This window comes from Nyctereutes procyonoides, unplaced genomic scaffold (assembly GCF_905146905.1).
Source record: "Nyctereutes procyonoides isolate TBG_1078 unplaced genomic scaffold, NYPRO_anot_genome, whole genome shotgun sequence".
Classification (NCBI taxonomy): domain Eukaryota; kingdom Metazoa; phylum Chordata; class Mammalia; order Carnivora; family Canidae; genus Nyctereutes; species Nyctereutes procyonoides.
Genome location: NW_026575147.1, coordinates 9,444,129 through 9,460,561, shown reverse-complemented (window position 1 = coordinate 9,460,561; position 16,433 = coordinate 9,444,129). Strand labels below are relative to the sequence as shown.

Genomic DNA, 16,433 nt, shown 5'->3' with positions numbered 1-16,433 from the left:
ATCTTGAAGAGGTGTCTACACTCTTAACATTCATTGTAGCATTAGTCACAATAGTTAAGGAAACAACCTCTATGTTTATTGATGGATGAGTGGATAAAGGAAATATGGTATATACATACAATGGGATATTTTTCAGTCTTAAGAAAGAAATCTTGCCATGTGCAACAATATGGTTGAATGTGGAGGACATCATGTTAAGTGAAATAAACTAGTCACAGAAGGACTTACATAAGATTTCTAAAATAGTTGAACCAATGGAAAGAGTAGAATGGTAATTGCCAGGGCTGTGGGGTGGAGGAATGGAGAATTGCTGTTCAACTGGTATATCATTTCAGTTATGCAAAATGAGCAAGTTCTAGAGATCTAGTTCACAACATGGTACCTATAGTTAACAATACTCTATTGCACACCTAAAAGGGGGATGTACTTTTGTCAGGAGGGCAGATCTCATATTAACTATTCTTACCACAATAAAAAATATATATACTTTTTGAAAATCTTGTGTGAGAAATATAGATGCAAAATGTTTAAAATAAATATTAATATAGTATTATTTTTTAAAATAACATAATGAGCAAATAAGACGATTTAGCAAAGCAGTTTTAGGTAACTTAGAAATATATTTTTTACATTAGTAGGAAATTTAGTATTTCTATTTTAGTAAGGCTCCAAATGGGTACTTGGGAATAAAAATTAAAAACGAAAATCTGTTCCCAATTTAAAATACTTACTTAAATTAGAATAAAGAAGAACAATGCCTCAATATGACAACAAATATGTGTTTGAAATTAGCACTCAGTATAATCAATGGTCAAATACATTTTTATGCATATAAAACATTTGTGAGTGATGTTAGCAAAAATGGCGGACTGCGGAACTCTAGGGCTCCATTCCCAAGTAAAAAAGTCTAATAGGCTACCAAAATCTGGCAGAATCACTTTTGCAAAACTCTGGAATGTAGTCAAAACTTCAGAAGTAAACCAGGAATGATTACTGAAGTAAAAGAGGTATTTCATTTCACCAGGAGAGTGCTGTAACATTTTAAACTGCCCGCCTACCAGCAGTTTATGGTAGATGGTAGCTTTGAAGGTGACAGACCACACTCCTGGTGTAGGTTAGTATTTATAAAGGATGAGTACAAACCTTTTTCTTAACAAATTACTGCAGAGTGTTTTAACCTATCTAGCAGCTCCCAGAAGGACCTAAGAGCTTTCCCAGGGCTGAGGCAGCTTCCCTGCCAGTGTTTATTGAAGACAGTTAGTGGCCCAACTATCAGCTATAGCAGCCTAGGCCTAGGGATAATCAGGATAAATAGAACACTGAAAAGCTTGGGAAGAAAGCAGTTGAGAAAGGGGACAACTTGGGGGTAAAAGGACTTTCAAAGGCTCTTTCTTATGTTGGGAAGTTGAGAAGACGATGTGTATGCTCAGGGCTGGACTCGTGCTCAGAAAGGCCTGAGAAGACTCTGAACTTGCGCTTTTGGCTAACCTTTCAGGCTTTCAGGCACAAGTGAGAAGTGCAGTGTGAAGCAGTATTGTAAATAACCTGGCTAAATATTGAAGAAGTACCCTAACTTGGAAAAAATCAGAAAAAACTAGTAGAGGTTTTTTTCTCCTCCCTCCTTTCCTTCCTATTTTACCTTTCTCCTTTTCCCTTTCCTTTCCGACTGTAAGTGTTAAGGAAACTCAAAACAGTAGCTGATTATTAAGCTAAGAACACATAGACTTCAGTGCCACACACAGAAAAGAATACAAACCTTTTACAAGAGTATCCCAACACACAACAACAATCTACAGCAAGCAACAATAGTCATGTCTATTTTTAACCATATATGAAGTACTTAAAGTTGCATTCTCAGGGAGAAAAGTAATTATGCCAGAGGAAGCCCAGGAATTATACTTAATTAGAAAAAGATTTTCTTTTTTTTTTTTTTAAGATTATTTATTTATTTATTCATGAGAGGTAGAGAGAGGCAGAGACACAGGCAGAGGGAGAAGCGGGCTCCATGCAGGGAGCCTGACATGGGACTCGATCCTGGGTCTCTAGGATCATACCCTGGGCCGAAGGCCGTGCTAAACCGCTGAGCCACCTGGGCCGCCCAGAAAAAGATTTTTTTTTTTCCAGAAAAAGATTTTAAATCAACCATCTTGAATATGCTCAAGAAGCTAAAGAAAGCCAGGAATGAGGAACTAAAGAAAACCCAAGAAGATGTTTCATCAAATAGAGACATCAAAAAGGGGGATAGAAAGCCACTTGAAGGTTTCAGTAGCAGATTTGAGTAGGCAGACCAAAGAATCCATAAACTTGAAGATCAGTCGAGATTATAAAGTCTGAGGCCAAAAAAGAAAAGAAATGAAGAACAAGTAATAAAGCTGTGAGATACCATCAAGCATACCAACATATGTAATAATGAAAATACCAGGAGGAGAGAGAAAAGAGAAAGGGGCAGAGGTAATACTTGAAGAAGCTGTTGAAAACTCCCAGATTTGATGGAAATCCTATATCTATACATCTAAAAAGTTTAGTGAACTCCAAGCAGGATCAAATGAAATACTTCCTTCACAAAGATTCATTATAGTCAAATTGTCAGAAAACAAAGACGAGACCTTTTAAGCAGCAGTGGAGAAGTATATCATCACTTATAAGGGATCTTCAATAAGATTAATAATTAACTTCTCTTTAGAAACTATGGAGGCCTATAGGGAGTGGAGTGATATATTAAAAAAAAAAAACAAAAACAAAACAACTGCCAACCAAGAATTCTGCATCTGGCTAAACTATCTTTCAAAATGGACAAGGCTTTAAGACTAGATAAACATTCACTTAGGGAATTTGTCATGTAAGAAATGCTCCAGGAAGTCATTCAGGTGAGATGAAAGGATACTGGATAGCAACTAAAAGCCATATGAAGAAATAAGGATAGTGATACCACTACAAACCTACTTGGATAGCTATATTTTAAGAAAATGGAAAATAAGTCTCGGCAAGGATATGGAGAAATTGGAACCCTTGTACATTGCTGATGGGAACGAAAAATAGTGCAGCCCCCGTGAAAAACAGCTTGTGGTTCCTCAAGTAATTAAACAGGATAGCTAATAATAATAATAATAATAATAATAATAATAATAATAAGTTTCAGTAATTCCACTACTGGGTATGTACCCAAAATAATTGGAAACATGTTCATGCAAAAATATTCTTATAAAAATATTTTAAAATTCTGTTTTACACATATATGCACAGTATTGTTGCATAGGCTTACTATTGTATATTTAGGTTGTTTTGAATGTAAATGCAGTTATCTCAGTAGGTGTAATAAGGTTGATTTTATTTTATTTTATTTTTTTATAAGATTGATTTTAATGTGTAACAAGATCGTCAAGTTTTCCAGAAAATATTTAAAAATAACATTTAGCATATGTGTTGGTTTGAATACAAGTAGAAATTTTTAAGTATTTTAAAAAATTTTTTGTTTTTGTGGTCTTAAAACATAAAACTATGAACAACTTATAAAATTATTCCTCTTAATTCTATTGTAATTTATGAATTTTTCTAAAATTTTATACTCAACCTTATAGTAACCCTTATGTATTTTTTAAAACATTTCTTTCTGTAAGTTTGATTTTCAAAGAAATTTTGCATGAAGTAATAATCCATGTTTCATTTCTTTGGAGTAGATTTTTGCTTTTAGTGCCAGGTGACTTTGTGTCTGCATGCATGCATATCTGTGTATCTATTTTGTGTGACAGGGAAGAACTTTATTTTCTGGTTTGTGACATTAAGGTCTGTGACTTCTGATATTAAGCTGAGCAATGAGAATAATATAAGCTGATAAGCTCAAACAGATCTTATAAGTAAAAATTTTAATTAAGAAATTATTTCTGAAAATTAATAAAGGACATGTATCAGCTGAACAGTACTTTTTTTCAGTACTTTTATATAAGTAAACTATAAATGGTATAAGTAAGGTAAATTATAAATAGTATAAGTAAACTATAAATGGTATAAGTAAACTATAAAAGTGTAAGTAAATACTTTTATATAAGTGAACTATAAGGTTCACCCATTTTTATAATTCAGTGTTTTTTACTTCATTTACAGAAATGTATAATAACCTGAATTTAGAACATTTTTATCATCCTCTCACCTCCCCTTAGTTCTCCTAACCTCAGGCATAAACTAATCCGTCTCTATTGCCTTGCCTATTCCGGATATCTGATATAAATGGAATCATATGTGAACTTTTATGAGTGCCTTTTTTGTATTCAGTATAATGTTTTTAAGACTCATCCATGTTGTGTAGTAGCATGAATGAGTACGTTATTACTTTTTATTGCCAAATAATATTCTTTATATAGATATATATTATTTATCCATTCACCAGTTGATAGACCTTTGCTTCTTTCCACTTTTTTGCTTTTATGAATAATGCTGCCACGAACATAAGTGTACAAGTTTTCGAGTGATCATGTTTTTATATCTCTTGGGTACATGCCTAAGTGTGGAACTTCTGGGACAATGTTTAGCATTTTAAGGCGCCACTGAACAGGTTTCCAATGTAACTACACCATTTTATAATTCCATTAGCACTGTATGAGGGTTCCAATTTCTCCACATTCTTTCCAAGTTGTGTTTTCTTTTTGATTATAGTAGTTCTGTTGGATGTAAAGTAGCATTGTGTTTATTTTCTAATGATTAATAATGTTGAACATCTCTTTATGTGCTTGTCATTTGTTTATCTTTGTAAAAATGTTTCTATCCCAATCCTTTGCCCATTTTGTTTTAATTAATTTTTTATTTGTTTTATTTTATTACTTAAATTCCAGTTAGTTAGCATACAGTATTAATACCAGTTTCAGCATACAATATAGTGATTCAGCACTTTCATACCAACAACCAGTACTCCTCACAAGTGCACCTTTTTCCCCTTCTTTTGCCCATTTTAAAATTGTCTTTTTAAAGAGGTTAAGAGTTCTTTATTAATTCTGAATATTAGTCTTTTTAACAGATACATTGTTTGCAAATATTTTCTCCCATTCAGTGTGCTGTCATTTCACTTTCTTGATGGTGACCTTTGAAGCACAAGTTTTTTATTTTGATAAAATCTGATATACACTTTTTCTTTATTGCTTATGCTTTTGGTTATCATAGTAAGAAATTGTGGCATAACTCAGAAATACAAAGATTTCTCTTTTTGAAGTTAGTTTTAGTTCTTACATGTAGGTTTGTGATCCCTTTTGAGGCAAAATAAAATTTATCTTTGAAAATTCTGGTAAAATATACATAAAATATACTAAATTATTTTTAAGTGTGCAATTCAATTGTGTTAACAATATTCACACTGTTGTATGACTAACCTCTGGAACTTTTCTTGTAAAACTGAAACTACATTCATTAAACCATAACTTATTTCCCATTTCTCTCCAACCCTTGGCAACCACAATGCTAATTTCTTTCTCCATAATCTGACTCCTTTAGGTATCTCATAAAAGTGTGATTAAACAATATTTGTTTGTGACTGGCTTATTTCACTTAGCATTATTGTCCTCAAGATGCATCCATGTAGCATGTGTCAATTTCTTTCTCCTTTAAGGCTAAATAATATTATTTGCATATATGTACCACATTTTGTTTATCCATTCATCCATCAATGGACCCTTGAGTTGCTTCCTCTTTTTGATTGGTTATAAATAGTGCTGCTGTGAACATAAGTGTACAAATATCTCCTTGAGACCCTGCTTTTTAATTTTTTGGGCTATAGACCCAAGTGGAATTTACTAGATCATATGGTCATTCTCTTTTTAAATTTTTGTACAATGGCCATACCATTTTTCCACAGCAGCTACACAATTTTACATTCTCTCCAGCAGTGCACAAGGATTCTAATTTTGCTGCACATCCTCTCCAACCCGTTATTTTCTGGTGTTTTTTGTTTTTTTGTTTTATAATAGTCATCTTACAGATGTAAAGTGGTATCTCATTGTGCTTTTGACTTGGATCTCCCTGATGATTAGTGATGTTAAGCATCTTTTCATGTACTTGTTGGCCATTTGTACATCTTTGGAGCAATGTCTGTTTAAGATGTTTGCCCATTTTTGAATGCTTTAGGGATTTTGTTTTGTTTTGAGTCGTAAGAGTTCTTTATATATTCCAGATATTAACTCCTTATCAGATACATAATTTGCAAATATTTTATACCATTCTGTAGGTTGCCATTTTACTCTGTTGATTGTATACTTTGATGAACAGAAGTTTTAAATTTAGTGTGTATTTGTGTGTTTTATGTAATTTACGTATTACATATAATGATAAAATTTAATCTTTATGTATTTATTATATATATAATTGTATATGTACACAACTATATATATTATACAATTTTATATACTAGTGCTGCCTAGAGATAATTTTTATGTATAGAATGCAAATTCATTCTTTTTACACATGGAAAAATCAGTTATCCTAGCACTGTTTATTGAAAAGACTATTCTTTTCCTACAGATTTTGTCTCCTTTGTTGAAGATCAAATCACCATAAATGTTATTTATATGAACTATCAGTTCCCTTGATCTACGTGTTTATCCTGTGCCAGTACTACCCTGTTTTAATTACTCTAGCTGTTGTATGTTTTGACATCAGAAAGTGAATCCTCCAACTTTGTTCATCCTTTTCAGTGTTGGTTTGACTACTATGGATCCCTTGAATTTCTACATGAATTTTAGGATATGTTTGTCAAATTTTTGCCAAAAAAAAAAAAAAAAGGCAGCTGGGATTTTGATAGGAATTGTCTTGAACCGATAGATAAATATGAGAAATACTGCCATTTCAACAGTATTGTCTTCAATCCATTGAGTTAGTTTTCCATTTGTTTTGATTGTCCATAATGTTTTTTCAACAATGTTTTCTAGTGTGCTAGTTTTGTATTTATTTTGGTAAATATACTCTATGTATTTTATTTTTTGTGCTATTATAAATAGAATTTTCTTGAGTTTCATTTTTGGATTGTTCACTGTATGTTGAAATACAGTTGGTTTTTGTATATTGAGCTTGCATCCTGCAACTTTTCCAAGCTTGTTTTTAAGTCCTAGGTGGTTTTGTGTGGCTTCCTTGGAATTTTCTGTATAAAAATCATGTCATCTACAAAGAGAGACAATTTTACTTCTTCCTTTCCAATTTGGGTTTCTTTAATTTCTTTCCTGATTGCCCTGGCTAGGGCCTCCAGTATGATGTTGAATACAGGAAGAAGAATGGACATACTGTCTTGTTCTTGTCCTAGGGGAAAAGCATCTAGTCTTTCACTATTTAGTATCATCTAACGATATTAATTCTTCAATCCATGAATATGGAATATCTTTTCATTGTATGTCATCTTCAATTTCTTTCAGTGTTTTTAATAGCTTTCAGAGCTAGGTCTTAAATCTCTGTGGTTAATTTTAGTCCTAGGAATTTTATTATTTTTGGTGCAATTGTAAATAGGATTATTTTCTTAATATCTTTTTCTGCTACCTCATTTATTAGCATATAAAAATGCAACCGATTTCCATATATTAATCTTGTGTCCATTTACTTAACTGAATTCATTTGTCAGTTCTGGTAGTTTTTTGGTGGAGTCTTTAGGATTTTCGATATATACTATTAGGTCATCTGCAAGTAGTGCAGGTTTTACTTTTTCCTTATCAATTGGATGCCTTTTATTTCTTTTTCTTGTCTGATTTCTGTAGCTAGGACTTCTGTGCTATGTTGAATTAAACTGGTGAGAGTGGATATCCTTACCTTGTTCCTGACCTAGGGGAAAAACTCTCAGTTTTTCACCATTTGAGTATGATGTTAGCTCTGGGATTTTTATATATAGTCTTGATTATTTTGAGGTATATTGTTTCTAGAGCTACTTTTTTGAGAGTTTTTATCATGAATGGATGTTGTACTTTATCATATGCTTTTTGTGCATTTATTGAGAGATCATATTGGTTTTATTCTTTTTCTTGTTAATGTGATACTACAAACAATGAATGGGTCAACCAAGAAATCAAAGAATAAATCAGAGAATATAGGAAGACAAATGAAAATGAAAACACAATCTTTGGGATACACAAAAACAGTTCTCAGAGGGAAGATTATAGCAATACAGGCCTACTTCAAAAAGTAAGAAAAATCTCAAATAAATAACCTAACCTTATTCCTAAAGGATCTGGAAAAAGAACAAAGTCTGGAGCCAGTGGAATGAAAGAAATAACAATTCGAGCAGAAGTAAATGAAATAGAAACTAAAAAAACAATAGACCTGATCAATGAAACCAGGATCTGGTTCTTTGAAAAGATTGATAAAATTGATAAACCTTTAATGAGACTTATCAAAAAAAGAAGACTCAAGTAAATAAAATCAGAAACGGAGGAGAAATAACTGATACCACAGAAATATAAAGGAGTATAAGAATATTATTAAAGACTATATGCCAATAAATTGGACAACCTATAGAAGTGGATAAATTCCTTAGAAACATACCACCTTCCAAAACTGAATCAGAAAAAATACCCAGAAACTTTGAACAGACCAATTAGTAGCAATGAAACTGAATCAGTCATAAACTCCCAACAAACAGGGATCCCTGGGTGGCGCAGTGGTTTAGCACCTGCCTTTGGCTCAGGGCGCGATCCTGGACACCTGGTATCGAATCCCACGTCGGGCTCCCGGTGCATGGAGCCTGCTTCTCCCTCTGCCTGTGTCTCTGCCTCTCTGTGTGTCTCTCATAAATGGATAAATAAAATCTTTAAAAAAAAAAAAAGTTTAAACTTAAAAAAAAATAAAAACTCCCAACAAACAGAAGTCCAGGACCAGATGACTTCACAGGTAAATGCTACCAAGCATTTAAGGAAGAGTTAATACCTATTCTCAAACTATTCAAAAAAATAGAAGAGGAAGGAAACTTCCAGATTCATTTTGTGATGCCAGCATCACACCCTGATACCAAAATCGTATAAAGACATTACAGAAAAGAATACAGTAAGCCAGTATCTCTGATGAACATAGATGCAGAAATCTTCAACAAGATATTCAAATTCAATCTAACAATGCATTTTAAAAAGTCATTCACATGATCAAGTGGGATTTATTCCTGGAATGCGAGGGTGGTTCAGTATTTGCAAATAAATTGACATGATACATCACATTAAAATACAAAAGGATTAAAAACCATATGATCATCCCAGTAGATGCAGAAGAATCATTGTAGTTTAATTTGCATTTCCTTAATGTTAATCGTGTTGAACGTGTTATTATGCCCCCTATGTCCCATCTCTGTTCTATTCAGTGAAATGTTGGGTTTTTGCTCATTTTTCTAATTGGGTTGTCTTTTTTTTTTTAAGCTGTTAAGGTTTGTGACATCTTTATGTATGTTAGATACAAATCTTTTATTGGATATGAGATTTGCAAAGTTTTCTTCCAGCTTAGAGCTGGGACAGAGAGGGGCATGTCATTGCTGCTGAATGGCAAAGCCCAGTCTCCCTGTGTGGTCTCCGCTGATACCACAGAAAGGGATATAGCTCATTACCATCCATCTAGGGTAAAAATAGGTCCTGGAGTCCTGTTGGCTATCTCTGATAACTTGGCTTGGATGTTGGGGTGTCTTGTAATCATTTAGCAAGGGTAGAGGTTTAGGCTCCTCATTTGGCCTTTGCTGATATGAAAAAAGCTGGGTTTTTTCCTGTGTTGTTTGGCTGTAATAGAGTAGTTTTGGTCTAAAAGTTTTCTGTCTTGCTAGACTTCACTTTTACTATTTTTTTTAGCTAATGAGTGTGAATTTTTGTTGGAGCCTTTGCCTATGCCTTTTTTTCATGTATTACTGGCTTTTTTAGCTCCTAAATCTGGAATATATGAGATAAAAAGAAAACCCAGGATTTCACTACCGTGTCATTCTTCAGGTCCCAAAATCCATAGCCAGCCTGCCTTCTCTGCATCTTTCAGATGATTCTTAAATTTGTTTTATATATAATATCTAGGACTTTTAATTATACTTACAAGATGAATAGGAGGAAGTACAACTACTACTCCATTATGTCAAAAGTGACAGCATAATTTTAGTTTTTTTTATTTGAAATCAAATGTGGCTGTTATCAAATAGGATGCCAAGTATTAACTTTATAGGTAAAACACAGAAATCTCAAAGAGATTTTATATTTATGGTAGCTTTAGGTTCTGATCCAACACTCCAGGAAGAAGTACTCATTCTTTTTCCTATTCTTAGGAATACTCCTTTCCTTATTCTTACTGGTAAAACATTAGGTGATAGGCCAAGCTTCTATAACAAAGAGACCTCAAAATACAATGGCTCAAATAAGATATAATTTTCTTTTTCTTTTTCTTTTTCTTTTTTTTTTTTTAAGATTTTATTTGTTTATTAGAGAGAGAGAGAGGCAGAGACACAGGCAGAGGGAGAAGCAGGCTCCATGCACGGAGCCCGACACGGGACTCGATCCCGGGACTCCAGGATCACGCCCTGGGCCGAAGGCAGACGCTAAACCTCTGAGCTACCCAGGGATCCCCTTATTTTTCTTTTATATGATAGTCTAGGATAGGAAAAGGCCTCTGTTCCTTGAAGTTATCCAAAGACCCAAGCAGGCTTGGCAGCTAAGCCATTTTTACACATGGCTTCTGAGATTGTTCTCGATATTACCATTTTCAGCTGGCAAAAGTAATGGCGATGGTAATGATGGTGGTAATAGGGGAACATGGAGGTCAAGAATTTGATTTTCTAAGGACAGGAAGCAGAAGTTACACTTACTGCTTTTGCTTATATCTCATTGGCCCAAACCTAGTCATACTTATACCTAGGTACAAAGGAACCTGGAAAGCTCTCCAGCTTTGTGGCCAAGTGAGCAGCAAAGGTTAGGGTAAGGGACCTCTGTTACTAAAAGAAAAAAGGTAAGAATACTACGGGCAATAGTGGTCTTTATTTTTGTTACTTTAGTGAAACAGTTTTAGAAGAAATTAACTATATGGTCTTAGTTATCATGAGCCATTTTATCCTATACTTAACTGTCTTTTTTTTTTTTTTAAACTGTCTTTTTTTGTTGTTGTTGTGTTCTTACCTGTTTTATTGTAAAAAATGAACAGGTCCTTTGTGGTTAAATCTTAGCCTGAATTATATAACTGGTTTTTATATAACTATTTGGACTACTTCAAGTAAGAACTTGTTTATATCTTCTAGGGTTTACAGAGTCCACGGGGAATAGGATGCAAGCCAGAAGCTGTATGTAGTCACATTATTATTGAGAGCCATGAAAAAGGATGTTTCAGGACTCTAACTGCCGAACAACCACAATTGGATAGTCACCCTTGTGTTTTCAGATCTGCTGACCCCTCAGACATGATCAGAGGACAACGGAGTCCATCATCATGGAGAACCAGACACATCGACCTTTCCAAATCACTAGACCAGTGTAACCCCCATTTCAAAGTTTGGAATTCCTTGCAGTTACGAAGTCATTCCCCATTTCAAAACTTTGCAGCTGATGACTTCAGAATTAGCCAGGGTCTTCGAATGCCATTCCATGAAAAGATAGACCCTTGGCTGTCAGAATTAGTAGAACCTGCTTCTGTGCCACTTGAAGAAATGGATTGTCATTCTTCATCACAAATGCTGCCCCCTGAACCCATGAAAAAGTTTACTACTTCCATCACTTTTTCATCTCACCGACATTCTAAATGCTTTTCAGATTCCTCTGTTCTTAAGGTTGGTGTTACTGAAGGTAGCCAGTGTACTGGAGCATCTGTGGGGGTATTTAATTCTCATTTCACTGAAGAGCAAAATCCTCCCAGAGATCTAGAACAGAGAACCTCTTCCCCTTCATCATTTAAAATTGTTAGTCATTCACCAGATAAAGCTGTGACTATTTTAGCAGAAAGTAGCAGGCAAAGCCAAAAGTTATCTGTTGAACATTCTCAGCAAGAAGAAAAATTCTTAGAAAGATCAGATTTTAAAAGCAGTGACTCTGAGCCTAGTACCAGTACAAAGTGTAGCAATGTCAAGGAAGTTCATTTTTCTGATAACCATACCTTCATTAGCATGAGCAGACCAAGTTCCACACTAGGAGTAAAAGAGAAGAATGTAACTATAACTCCAGATCTTTCTTCGCACATTATTCTTGAACAACGACAGCTTTTTGAACAAAGCAAAGCCCCACATGCAGATCACCATGTGAGAAAACACCATTCTCCCCCTCCTCAACATCAGGATTACGTAGCTCCAAACCTTCCATGTCGCATTTGTCTTGAAAAACAAGAACTCTTTGAGCAAAGCAAAGCCCCACATTTAGATCATCAGATGAGAGAAAACCACTCTCCCTTTCTTCAAGGTCAGGATTATATAGCTTCAGACCGACCTTCTTCCATTTTTCTTGAACAACGTCAGCTCTTTGAACAGAGCAAAGCCCCAGATGTAGATCACATGGGAAAATACCATTCCCCTCTTCCTCAAGTTCAGGATTATGTAGTAGAAAAGAATAATCAACATAAATTTAAATCATACATTTCTAATATGATAAATGTTGAAGCCAAGTTCGATAATGTGATTTCCCAATCAGCCCCAAGTCAGTGTACATTAGTAACATCTACATCTGCATGTACTCCACCCTCAAATAGAAAAGCACTTTCTTGTTTTCGTATAACTCTTTATCCCAAGACTCCTTCCAAGTTGGATAGTGGAACGTTAGATAAAAGATTTCACACATTGGATCCGGCTTCTAAAACAAGGATGAATAGTGAGTTTAACTCTGACCTACAAACTATATCTTCAAGATCGTTGGAACCAACCTCCAAATTATTGGCCAGTAAACCTATAGCACAGAATCAAGAATCTTTAGGTTTTGTAAGACCTAAATCTTCACCGGACTTCCAAGTTGTACAGTCTCCTCTTCCAGATAGTAATGATATTTCTCAGGACTTGAAAAGCATACTTTTTCAGAATAGCCAGATAGTAACCTCAAGGCAAACACAAGTGAACATTTCAGATTTGGAAGGATATTCAAGTCCAGAAGGGACTCCGGTATCTGCAGATCGGTGAGTCTCATTGTGATGACAAGCAAGCTGATGGAATTTGTGATAAAGGGTTTTAAATACTTAAGCAAATGTAAGTTCTTGGGAAAGGTAGTATGATTTTTCTTAGGGGAGGATGTATCTGACTAGTCTTCTAGAAGTCTTTTAAGGCATAAATTCCTAAATAAGAGAGAACATCTGAAAGTAATATATCTTTTTTTTGATTTATCATTTTATTTATTTATTTTTAAAGATAGATTTATTTATTTATTTATTTATTTATTTATTTATTTATTTATTGGGGGGGCAGAGACACAGGCAGAGGGAGAAGCAGACTCCATGCCAGGAACCCGACGTGGGACTTGATCCCGGGACTCCAGGATCGCGCCCTGGGCCAAAGGCAGGCGCAAAACCACTGAGCCACCCAGGGATCCCCTTATTTATCATTTTAAAAGGCTTTTGACAAGACTTGGCATTAATTATTTCAGAACATCAAATTACTTTGGGAAGAGTCTTTGATCATCCCGTGGTACAATTTACTGATTATTTATTGTATTGGAAATATGCTGAAGACCAGGCTTTGGGATGTGTGCATATATGCTCACTCTCTTGCTTATTTGTGCATGCTTCCTCTCTCCCGTCTCTCTTAGTTTCCATTTCATGATTCAAATATTTAGTATTTACAGTGAAAGAAAGGTAACTTTCCAACAGAGCATCTTGGCAGGTATCACTTTAGCCAAGTTATCAAGGCTAATATCATTGGTAATGCTATCAATATAATGCGCTGTCTGATGTGATGCCCCACTTTGCAGTGTGTTCTAGGAAAGGAAGCCTAGGTCGGAACTAAATACATTAGAGCTATATTATTCAGCCTAATTTTAAGACTGTCAGAAATTCAGCTTTACATTTTGAATCCTTTAAAATACAGATAAACAGAATTACCCTCTCTGTTTCATGTTCCACCTTCTACTTGAGAAGGCATCACATCATAGTGAAGAGCCCTGGGCTTGGAAAGAGAGAAGGGAAAAATGTTTATTCAGTATTCACATGTGGTAGTCATGGCAATGAGGGACTTATACATGTTATCTCATTTAATGCTCATGATAACCCTATGAGGTAGGTCATGGTATTCCTGTCTACCTCTGGGAAACTGAGACTCTGATACTGCTTCTTTTGCCAGCAGACAGTATTGCCTCACATGATGCTATGCTGTGTTTGTTTTGTTCTGTTTTGTTTTTTTAAGATTTATTTATTTATCTTATTAAAGGTAGGGAGGGGCAGAGGGAGAGAGAGAGAGAGAGAAAGAGAATCTTAAGCAGATTCCCTGCTGAGCATGGAGCCTGATGGGGGCTCAGTCTCACAACCCTAAGATCACAACCTGAGCTAAAACAAGAGTCATATGCTCAACGACCTGAGCCAGTCATAACATAATACTGTTTGTAAGCAACAGAATGGGCAGTCTAGTTCAGTCTGTTTAAAGCAAGAGCTTGTTTACCACATGGTAATGTCTCCCTGAATCTTGAACCCTGCTTTCAGGTCCTCTGTCAGCTCTCCTCTTGGATAGGTCATTTAATATCTTTGGTGCCTGTATGCAGATGATGATGGAAGGAAAAGGCTTAAAAAGCTGAAAGGCCCTTATAGTTCTTAAAGTTAGTGATTTAGAATATGGGCCTAAAAAACAGGGTCAGTCTCTACTTTCACCATTTTAATACTGAATTAGAGTTGAATTCCCTGAATTAGAAGAAAATAATAGATGACTATAAATGTGAACTAATAATAATGCCGTTTGTCTAGAATGTACTAAATGCCATCTGTTATAGTAGATGCAGATATCATTTTATACTTAATATAATCATTTTAAAATCCTAATCCTAATATTTTAAAATTAGATGTTTTGCCCAACATTGCATGGCTATTATTAAATGTTAGAGGTGGCATTTGAATCTAGGTTTGTCCAACTCCAGAGTCCATAGTAATTCAGATGGTGCCTGGGTGGCACAGTCAGTTAAGCATCTGCCTTTGGCTCAGGTCATGATCCTGGAGTCCTAGGATCGAGCTCCACATTGGGTTCCCCCCTTAGTGGGGAGTCTGCTTCTCCCTTTGATCCTCCCCCACTGATGCTTTCTCTCATTGTCTCTCAAAAAAATAAAATCTTTAAAAAAATATAGTAGTTCAAACTATACAATATACATATATACACTAATCTGTGTACATGTGTTTATGTATATATGTGAATAAAATACGTAAATATGTATTAAGTATTTTTAAACTTTTGTTTTGAAATTATTTTATATTTACAGAGGTGCTACAAAAATAGTAGGAAGACTTCCTGTATTAACTATTTATTGCTGTGTAACATATTACTCTGAAATGTAGTAGCTTAATAAATATTATCACAATGTTAATATGGGTTTTGTGAGTCAGAAATCTAGGTGAGGCTTAGCCAAGTGCTTTCATTTCAGCTCAGGATCTCTTTCAAGGTTGCAGACAAGGTTATTACCTGTAGCTGTAGTCCCATCTCAAGGCTTGATTAAAAGGATGTGCTTCCAAGCTTGTTCACATGGCTATTGGCCAAAGACATCATTCCCTTCCTTCCATAAGGCAGCTTAAATATGCAACTAAATGCCCCTATAAGTGAGCATGAGAGAAGAAGGAAGGATGCCCAAGAGAAATGTCATAGTCTTTGTAACATCACTTTCTAAGTGAACCTCACTACTTCTGCACCTTTGTCTTCAATGGAAATGAATCACTATTTCCAGCCCACACTTAAGGGTTAGGGGATCATACAGGGGAGTGAATACCAGGAATCAGAGATCATTGGGAAAAATATCTTAGAGATTGCCAATATGTCCTTTACCAAAGCTTCCTCTATGTTAATTAACATCTTAACTGTAAAACATTTACCAAAAACTAAGAGATTATCCTTCATATAAAATTATAACTAAAATATAGACTGATTTGGATTTCACCTGATTCTTTCCAGAAATGAACCTTTTTTACTTCAGATCCAACCCAAGATACCACCTTGCGTTTTAATTGTCGTGTCTACTTTATTTCCTTCGATCTGTGGCCATCCTTGTTTTTTATGACCTTGACACTTTGAAAAGTTACTTTGGAGAAAGTTTTTATTTAGTTTTGCCTGATGTCTCAGGAGTATATTGAGGTTATGCATTTTCAGTGCATTTCATTAGGGAGCACATTAAGTTGATAGGCATTACTGGTGATGTTAACCTTGATTACTTGACTGCAGTGGTGTCTACTAAGATATTGCACTGTACAGTTACTGTTTTTCCTATGTAAATACTAGATATTCGAGAGAGAAACTGGTAGACTATGTAAACATCCTGTTTCTGCTTAAACTTTCATCATTAATTTTATCATTCATCACTGGATCTTGCCTGTAG

General features: G+C 34.8%; 1 protein-coding gene across 6 annotated transcripts in view; it reads left to right on the top strand.

Moving 5' to 3' along the window:
- ALMS1 (ALMS1 centrosome and basal body associated protein) overlaps positions 1–16,433 on the top strand; it is a 222,472-nt gene that overhangs the window by 97,571 nt on the left and 108,468 nt on the right. For 5 of the 6 annotated variants that reach the window (XM_055312267.1, XM_055312271.1, XM_055312268.1 and 2 more), the window contains 2 exons: positions 11,204–13,053; positions 13,340–13,429. In XM_055312267.1, coding sequence (XP_055168242.1) covers positions 11,204–13,053; positions 13,340–13,429 — 1,940 coding nt within the window. The remainder of the gene's footprint in view (positions 1–11,203; positions 13,054–13,339; positions 13,430–16,433) is intronic. The other variant, XM_055312266.1, reaches the window with a different exon arrangement.